Source organism: Oncorhynchus gorbuscha, unplaced genomic scaffold (genome assembly GCF_021184085.1).
Source record: "Oncorhynchus gorbuscha isolate QuinsamMale2020 ecotype Even-year unplaced genomic scaffold, OgorEven_v1.0 Un_scaffold_261:::fragment_4:::debris, whole genome shotgun sequence".
Lineage (NCBI taxonomy): Eukaryota > Metazoa > Chordata > Actinopteri > Salmoniformes > Salmonidae > Oncorhynchus > Oncorhynchus gorbuscha.
The window spans coordinates 42,501-52,500 of NW_025745121.1; the positions used below are offsets into that span (position 1 = coordinate 42,501).

Below are 10,000 nucleotides of genomic sequence, written 5' to 3' on the forward strand. Positions count from 1 at the left end.
CTCTCTCTCTCTCTCTCTCTCTCTCTCTCTCTCTCTCTCTCTCTCTCTCTCTCTCTCTCCCAGGGAGTTGAAGAGAGAACGTGAGCGTGCAGAGCTGTGGAGGGGGTTGGAGGAGCAGAAGGAGAGGAGGCTTCAGACCCTGGGGGAGACCAGTCGTAATCAGAAGAACCTCCAGGAGAGAGGGGAGCCTCCTCAGCCCTCCTCCCCACACAAGGCACTCCCTAAGCAGCCAGACCTCAAGCCCAGTGGACCCTCCTCCACCACCTAGAGCCAGACAGAGAATCAGTACCAGAGCCACAGAGTACAGAACATACTGATACAGTTAGCACACACACACACACACACACACACACACACACACACACACACACACACACACACACACACACACACACACACACACACACACACACACACACACACACACACACACACACACACACACACACACACACACACACACACAGATAATTTACACATAGCCATACATAGACATAACGTATACTGTGTACACACGCTCATGCAAAGTGTACACAAATACACACTAATTACATACACAGACTGAATACACAGACCGAACACACAGAGAACACACAGACTGAACACACAGACTGAATACACAGAAAACACACAGACTGAATACACAGAGAACACAGACTGAATACACAGAGAACACACAGAGAAGACACAGAGAACACACAGACTGAATACACAGACTGAACACACAGAGAACACACAGACTGAATACACAGACTGAACACACAGACTGAACACACAGAGAACACACAGAGAACACACAGACTGAATACACAGAGAACACACAGACTGAACACACAGAGAACACACCGAGAACACACAGACTGAACACACAGAGAACACACAGACTGAATACACAGAGAACACACAGACTGAACACACAGAGAACACACCGAGAACACACAGACTGAATACACAGAGAACACACAGACTGAACACACAGACTGAATACACAGACTGAACACACAGACTGAATACACAGAGAACACACAGACTGAACACACAGACTGAACACACAGAGAACACACAGACTGAATACACAGACTGAGTACACAGAGACTGAATTACACAAGCAGCCCTGTACATTTTTCAAAAACTGAGGCTCACCTTGATGGGATAAAGGATTCTGCACTTATTTATTTGTATATTGGTAATAATCTCCATCTCATCTAATAATCTATTTCCCGTGACAAACGTTTATTCTAGATTAAATAATTAAAAAAAAACTATTTTCGTAGTTCCTTACTCATGATGATTAAGTTGTACCCCTTTAAGTGTTTCCCGCGAATTCAAGCACTATAAGAAAAAAAATGTAGCTATGGTAAAAATAGGTGTTTATTTTTTAACAGACATCCTTTTTTCCGTTTTTCTGTCATTAAGATGCAACAACGGACATGATGTCATCCATGCTCTGTTTGTTTATATGGTACAGCTAACAGAGCATTCACACCTATCCACGCTAGCCCTGCCCTCATGTGGGTGCTAGCAAGCAAGCTTGGTAGTGCTACATATCAACAGCCATTGTCAGCCAATTCAGTAAGGGGTTGGAAGCCATGTGAGCTTTCGATTGGTCACTTGCGTCACGATATTCTCTGAGGATTTGCATAAAGTTTACCCAACTTTAGTCCCACCCTGTTCAGTTCCCTCTCCCTGCCCACTTCCCCTCGCCCACTTCCCCTCGCCCACTTCCCCTAGCCTACTTATCCTCGCCCACTTCCCCTCGCCTACTTCCCTCACCCACTTCCCCTCAACCACTTCCCCTCGCCCACTTACCCTCGCCCACTTCCCCTCGCCCACTTCCTCTCGCCCACTTCCCCTCGCCCACTTTCCCTAGCCTACTTATCCTCGCCCACTTCCCCTCGCCTACTTCCCTCGCCCACTTCCCCTCAACCACTTCCCCTCGCCCACTTACCCTCGCCCACTTACTCTCGCCCACTTCCCCTAGCCTACTTACCCTCGCCCACTTCCCCTCGCCCACTTCCCTTCGCCCACTTCCCCTCGCCCACTTCCCCTCGCCCACTTCCCCTCGCCCACTTCCCCTCGCCTACTTCCCCTCGCCCACTTCCCCTCGCCCACTTCCCCTCGCCCACTTCCCCTTGCCTATTACTCCTGTTTTCCTTCCGTTGAAAAGTGAATGAGGCTCTGTGGTTTCATCGCCCAAAACGTGTTGTTTGGAAATGCACTGTAATCAGATTGGCCGGTGCTAATGGGGTCTCATTGGCCAAGTCAAATGTTACCAATGACTTTGTTTGGTGATGCGTCACCCCTCAAAGGATCCAGTTGTAACAACAGCCTGAGAACACTGCACTTGAAACAAACAGACAGATGAAACCATGTGATGTTTAGTGTTTTATCCGACTGCCGCTGGGGATCCTAAGTCAACATCCCAGGTGTCATTTCACCAGTCACGTTTCTAAGTAAGTCTTCATTAAATTTAGGAAAATTTTTATGGCCTGAGAGTTCCTCAAGGCCTACCACACACACTCTTAACACCACAATACCACACACACTCTTAACACCACAATACCACACACACTCTTAACACCACAATACCACACACACTCTTAACACTACAATACCATACACACTTAACACTACAATACCATACACACTTAACACTACAATACCATACACACTTAACACTACAATACCACACACACTCTTAACACTACAATACCATACACACTTAACACCACAATACCACACACACTTAACACCACAATACCACACACACTTAACACCACAATACCACACACACTTAACACTACAATACCACACACACTCTTAACACTACAATACCACACACACTCTTAACACTACAATACCACACACACTCCCTATCTCAAACTAAACATATTTCTCCCTCTCTTTCTTTTTCTCTTTCTCTTTCTTTCTCTCGCTCTCTTTCTCTCTCACACACGTACAGACACGCACGCATGCACGCACGCACGCGCGCACACACACACACACACACACACACACACACACACACACACACACACACACACACACACACACACACACACACACACACACACACACACACACACACACTGAGACCCACTGGTACTGGTTCTAGCTGGTTTCGATGTGGAACCGCCCTCCCAGTTCTGCGACAGGGACTTTTTACTGTCCCAAAAGATGAAGAGGAATGATGATGATGAAGTTAAAATAATATTGTTCCTTCTTGTATTCTTCTCAACTGCTGATGTTTTTATATGTCTGAATATTACCATGTTATAACCATATTATGACCATGTTATGACCATGTTATGACCATGTTATGACCATGTTATAACCATATTATGACCATATTATGACCATACTATATTATAACCATATTATGACCATATTATGACCATATTATAACCATATTATGACCATATTATGACCATATTATAACCATATTATGACCATATTATGACCATATTATGACCATGTTATGACCATATTATGACTATATTATAACCATATTATGACCATATTATGACCATATTATAACCATATTATGACCATATTATGACCATGTTATGACCATATTATGACCATATTATATTATAACCATATTATGACCATATTATGACCATATTATGACCATATTATGACCATATTATGACCATATTATGACCATACTATATTATAACCATATTATGACCATATTATGACCATATTATGAGCATATTATGACCATGTTATGACCACGTTATGACCATATTATGACATATTATGACCATATTATGACATATTATGACCATATTATGACCATATTATGACCATATTATGACCATGTTATGACCATATTATGACCATATTATGACATATTATGACCATGTTATAACCATATTATGACCATGTTATAACCATATTATGACCATGTTATAACCATATTATGACCATGTTATAACCATATTATGACCATGTTATGACCATGTTATGACCATATTATGACCATGTTATATTATAACCATATTATGACCATATTATGACCAGATTATGACCATGTTATATTATGACCATATTATGACCATGTTATAACCATATTATGACCATGTTATGACCATGTTATGACCATATTATGACCATGTTATGACCATATTATGACCATATTATATTATGACCATATTATGACCATATTATGACCATATTATGACCATATTATTATAGTGTTGGTTGGAAACTCCTTTAGTGTAGCACTCCTAAAGCAGAACTAGGGCACAGCCCAAATCACAACTTATTCACTACGTAGTGCACTACTTTTGACCAGGGCCCGTAGATAGGGTTAGCCCATAGGGAATAGGGTGCCATTTGGGATTCAGACAGTGTTTGATTTGGGATGACCCTTATGCTGCTGGGATGCTGCGACCCCTGACCCCTGCTAGATTAAAACTGTTCTGTCATTATTATTGTCTGTTTATAATTGACTGATTAATTGATTTCTTAATTGGTTGATTAATTGATTTCTTAATTGGTTGTTTGATTGATTGAGAGTCAGAATACGACATGTTCTTTTTAGCAATATTCTCATTTGTTTGGGATAATGTGTGTAGGGGGGTACGATACGGAGGGGGTGTTTCTGTGACCCCTCCTTAGGGCTGTGTGTCCCAAATGACACCCTATTCCCTCTGTAGTGCACTACTTATGATCAGGACCTATAGGGGTCTGGTCAAAAGTAGTGCACTATATAGGGAATAGAGGGACATTCGGGACGTATAACCTCATGTCTACCACCTTGAATTTTGTCCTTAATATCACACTGTCTTACTGTATATCTGTGTATTATGATTCACTCATTTGATGAAATGACAATTAGTTTTTATATTGTTGTTATGTTTTTGTTTGTTGATTTGGTCGATATCTGATATTTATGATATTTTTTATTTGATCTTTGGAATTGTGACCTTATTGCAGGAAGTTGGCAAAGATTAGAAGTTAGTGTGTCTGTGTGTGTGTGTGTGTGCGTGTGTGTGTGAGTTTGGTTCGAGTGTAACAGTAACAGGAGATGTGTGTAGGAACAGGGTTGGAATCAGAATGTAACACGTCTGATTGATTGTGAATCTGGAGGTTCTGCTGGCATCTTGTTACCGAGACAACCAAACCAGCAGCCTTCAACACTCTTCTAACTTTTTTTCATTGAAACAAAACTAGAATATCCTAGAAAATAAACAACCTCACTATCGTTAAAACTCACTTCCTGATTTTTGCTAGTTACCCACAATTCCCCCATTTATCAGTCAGTTTTCTGGGAGATGAATCTTCCCTCCCACTATTCTGTTCTAGAACCAGAATAATTATATTCTGGAGTCGGAACCCAGTTTATCAGAGGAGAGAAGACTCTTCATCCCTCCCTCCCTCCCTCCCTCCCTCCCTCCCCCTCCCTCCCTCCCTCCCTCCCTCCCTCCCTCCCTCCCTCCCTCCCTCCCTCCCTCCCTCCCTCCCTCCCTCCCTCCCTCCCTCCCCCTCCCTTCAGTCAGTAGAATTATAGAACGGCAATAATAATGGGGTTGAATATGTATGTGTACGTAGCATCACTAAACTAGAATTGCACTGTCCTCCTGGTTTGGTCTGTAGGCTAAATGTTGCTCAGAAACATAGAAACGGTTGATGGTGACCAACAGCCGGAGAGATGAATGTACAGTCGAGTCAAACTGGGCTTGTAGTGAGGAGATGATGTGCTAAATGAACTTCACTTTGAGAAAACAAACGGAGGAGTGTGTGTCCTTTTTTAATGCCCTATTGGTTTTTAAAGTAATATAAATTACAATACTGGATGTGAGTACAACACATACCCAGTCTCTCTTTCTCTCTCCTCATGGTCTCTCTCTCATGATCTCTCTCCCTCTCTCTCCTCATGATCTCTCTCTCTCCTCATGATCTCTCTCCCTCTCTCTCCTCATGATCTCTCTCTCCTCACGGTCTCTCTCTCCCTCTCTCTCATCATGATCTCTCTCTCTCTCTCTCTCTCTCTCTCTCTCTCTCTCTCCTTATGATCTTTCTCTCCTCATGATCGCTCTCCCTCTGTGTGTGTGTGTGTGTGTGTGTAAGAGATTAGCTATAGTAAAAATGTTCTTACCAGATGTTAGCACCACTGACCACACACACACACACACACACACACACACACACACACACACACACACACACACACACACACACACACACACACACACACACACACACACACACACACACACACACACACACACACACACACACACACACACACTGGGGTTAAGATAATAAGGACAAGCATCGTAGTCCGTTTTCCAGGGAGTCTCCAAGTTTAATGGCATTTCATTATAATTGCTATGATGTCAGACTGTCCATCCAATTGAATCGGACTAAAAACAACAACAAGGAATTGGTTCAGTTCAGACAGAGAGAGAGAGAAAGGACATTCGGACTGGCCAGCGAAGAAGACCAACCAATAGAACTAAGTCAGGTTTGTATAGGCTACTTTCGTTGTGGGTGGTTATCTTTGTGTTGACAATATTTGGGAAATGTTTAATAGTTTAATAGTTTTTAATAGGTTTTCTCCCTGGCTTTTTCTTTTGTAATCAACGGACGCGGCGCATCACAATGCTGTAGTTTCTTGGCAACGCGAGCGTCCAGTCCGGCCCGTCAACAACAGGACCGTTTTAAGGTGAATATTTGCACGTGAACAAAACAGACATTTGATGCTTTTGATATGATCACGATATCAACCAGTAGAAATGGAGAAATATATGTATCCTCATTCTAAGGGATGCATCTCTATATGCAAGTTATACACGTCTATACAAGTTATTACAACTGCCAAGTCGCAGTTGTAAATGAGATATTGTTTTCAATTGGCCTTCCTGGTTAGATCAAGGTGTTTCACAACCTGCCGTGGTGGGGAGACCTATAGAGCGGCGCACAGTTGGCCCAGCGTCGTCCGGGTTGGCCGTCATCGTCAATTAGAATTTGTTCTTGACTGACTTGCCTGGTTAAATAAAAAATAAATCTATATAATATAAAATCAGTTTGTGAAAAAAAGCATGAATATCGTTCCATTAGTTCTAGAAAGGAATTGTTGTTATTATTTGACCGTTATCATACAGCAGTCCAAGGTGATAAACCATTATTACAGCACCAACCGTACCCCGGTTATGGCGCAGGACCTTTCTGGGTCCGCTAACCATGCAGTAATCACAACGGAGGCTAGGGGGGAGTAATACATTACTGTGTACAGGAGACTGTCTGTCATATGTTGCATGATTGAACAATTTATGTTTAAGTTTCCCATAATGATTTTAAAACTGTGTTTGTCCCTATTGAGTAGAACAGATGTGAATGTGATGCATGAGTTTAAAGTTTACCTCAGACCATTCTCATCCCTCCCTCCCTCCCTCCCTCCCTCCCTCCCTCCCTCCCTCCCTCCCTCCCTCCCTCCCTCCCTCCCTCCCTCCCTCCCTCCCTCCCTCCCTCCCTCCCTCCCTCCCTCTCTACCTCCCTCCCTCCCTCCCTCTACCTCCCTCCCTCCCTCCCTCCCTCTCTACCTCCCTCCCTCCCTCCCCCTCTACCTCCCTCTCTACCTCCCTCTCTACCTCCCTCCCTCCCTCCCTCCCTCCCTCCCTCCCTCCCTCCCTCCCTCCCTCCCCCTCCCTCCCTCCCTCCCTCCCTCCCTCCCTCCCTCCCTCCCTCCCTCCCTCCCTCTCTCTACCTCCCTCCCTCCCTCTCTACCTCCCTCCCTCCCTCCCTCCCTCTCTACCTCCCTCCCTCCCAGGATGTTGCCGTGCCGCTCTCTCCCTCTGTCTATTCTCTTGCTCCTCCTGGTTGTTGCCGAGGCGGGCCTGTGCGTTGCTGTCACGACCCAGCTGCACGGTGGTTTCCGTGGCTGCGCGGTGCGGGATTTTTCCTTCGTGGCCCAGAAGCCGGGATGCAGGAACCTTCGCATCGAGACGGAGGCCTGCTGGGGCCGCTGCCATACCTGGGAGGTAGGTAAACCACGACAGGACACACACACACATGCTTGTCCAACAATGTCTTGGTCCTCTCATGTCTTGTCTCACACCTGGACACATGTCATGGGAGGTAACCATAACAACACGTCAGATTTACAAATCAACCTTTTGAAACTACAACAGTGCAGTATTGCTGGCAAGGCTAATAAGAGTTGTGTTGTTCCTGTCGCGAACAGAAGCCGCTCCCAGAGCCCCCCTACGTTCAGCGGCATCACCGTGTGTGTTCCTACGGTCGTACTCGCTACCTGACGGCCCGTCTGCCAGGCTGCCAGCCCCACGTCTCTCCGCTCTACCCCTACCCCCTCGCTCTGCAGTGTCACTGCACCGTCTGTTCCACACAGGAGACGGAGTGTGAGACGTTCTGATAACAACTTCTCTGTGTGTGTGTGTGTGAAAAGATTTAAGGTTGATTTAAGCAATGAGGCCCGAGGGGTTGTGGTATATGGACAATATACCACGGTTAAGGGCTGTTCTTAAGTACGACGCAACGCGGAGTGCCTGGACGCAGCCCTTAACCGTGGTATATTGGCCATATACCACAAACGCCCCGAGGTGCCTTATTGCTGTTATAAACTGGTTACCAACACAATTAGAACAGTAAAAATACATGTTTTATCATACCCGTGTTATACGGTTTGATATACCACGGCTGTCAGCCAAATCAGCATTAAGGGCTCGAATCACCCAGTTTTATAAAATGCTTTATACCACTGTAATATGACACAGCAACCTTGTTAGAAAATGTAATAATGTAATAATAATAATGATAATAATAATGATGATGATGATGATGATGATGATGATGATAATAATAATGATAATAATAATAATAATAATGATAATAATAATGTAATAATAATAATGATAATAATAATGATGATGATGATGATGATGATGATGATGATGATAATAATAATGATAATAATAATAATAATAATGATAATAATAATGTAATAATAATAATGATAATAATAATGATGATGATGATGATGATGATGATGATGATGATGATAATAATAATACAATTTGGTGAGCGATTCTTTTTCCCTTTTTATTTGGTCAACCCTTCCAACATTCTTTCAGGTCACTTATGTAAGTGGGTCATGCTCATATAAATACATTTGATATGTTAATGTACATCCTTTAGTCTCTCTAGTTTAGTGGCCGTAGAAATCAAATGACTGGAATTGGAACCTCTGACCCTGACAATTTCACTGGTCCGCGTTCAAAATGGCTGCCAGTCTACTCACGGACTTGAATGGGGATGTCCATTCTGTTCATTCTAGTTCTGTGTTGTGGCTGTATAACAGATCTATGTAGTGGTTTTAATGATGTTATTATCTATAGTGGTTTAACTGGATGTCAGTGTCCACGTCCCAATTGGCACCCAATCTACATTTGTAGTGCACTAGTTTGTATGGGCCCTGGTCAAAAGTAGTGCACTAGTTTGTATGGGGGCCGTTGTCAAAAGTAGTGCACTAGTTTGTATGGGGCCGTGGATCAAAAGTAGTGCACTAGTTTGTATGGGCCCTGGTCAAAAGTAGTACACTAGTTTGTATGGGCCCTGGTCAAAAGTAGTGCACTAGTTTGTATGGGCCCTGGTCAAAAGTAGTGCACTAGTTTGTATGGGTCCTGGTCAAAAGTAGTGCACTAGTTTGTATGGGTCCTGGTCAAAAGTAGTGCACTAGTTTGTATGGGCCCTGGTCAAAAGTAGTGCACTAGTTTGTATGGGCCCTGGTCAAAAGTAGTGCACTAGTTTGTATGGGCCGTGGATCAAAAGTAGTGCACTACATAGGGAATAGGGTGTTGACTCAAAGTGTGACAAAATGTCTCCTGTTCCTAAATAAACCAATGTTTAAACAAACAAATCTTAAATAAAGCAACCGTTTGAAAAGTCTTTTCCTCAAGTCTTTTTTCCTTTTTCCGACCGTTCAATTCTACACACACACACACACACACACACACACACACACACACACACA

At 43.6% G+C, this 10,000-nt stretch overlaps 3 protein-coding genes across 3 annotated transcripts in view; 2 read left to right on the plus strand and 1 right to left on the minus strand.

The window, feature by feature from the left end:
- Positions 1–548, plus strand: part of LOC124017503 (serine/threonine-protein phosphatase 2A 56 kDa regulatory subunit beta isoform-like) — a 41,611-nt gene extending 41,063 nt beyond the window's left edge. The window contains exon 13 of the mRNA XM_046332713.1: positions 64–548. Within this exon, the coding sequence (XP_046188669.1) occupies positions 64–268 (205 nt within the window). The 3' untranslated portion in view covers positions 269–548. The remainder of the gene's footprint in view (positions 1–63) is intronic.
- Positions 549–7,781: 7,233 nt separating this feature from the next.
- Positions 7,782–8,568, plus strand: LOC124017504 (glycoprotein hormone beta-5-like). The gene is made up of 2 exons (XM_046332714.1): positions 7,782–7,991; positions 8,195–8,568. The coding sequence occupies exons 1-2, from the start codon at positions 7,782–7,784 to the stop codon at positions 8,381–8,383; spliced, it is 399 nt and encodes a 132-aa protein (XP_046188670.1). The 3' UTR covers positions 8,384–8,568.
- A 1,136-nt stretch (positions 8,569–9,704) lies between these two features.
- Positions 9,705–10,000, minus strand: part of LOC124017501 (glycoprotein hormone alpha-2-like) — a 13,442-nt gene continuing 13,146 nt past the window's right edge. The window contains exon 4 of the mRNA XM_046332712.1: positions 9,705–10,000. This exon is cut by the window's right edge and continues 309 nt beyond it. The gene's annotated coding sequence lies outside the window, so the exon portion shown is untranslated.

Bases quoted from the DNA above. Each gene is read 5' to 3' on its own strand.
- LOC124017504 (XM_046332714.1), top strand. From the start codon at position 7,782: ATGTTGCCGTGCCGCTCTCTCCCTCTGTCTATTCTCTTGCTCCTCCTG. The intron at 7,992-8,194 runs GTAGGTAAACCA...TGTCGCGAACAG, and splicing joins GCCGCTGCCATACCTGGGAG to AAGCCGCTCCCAGAGCCCCC.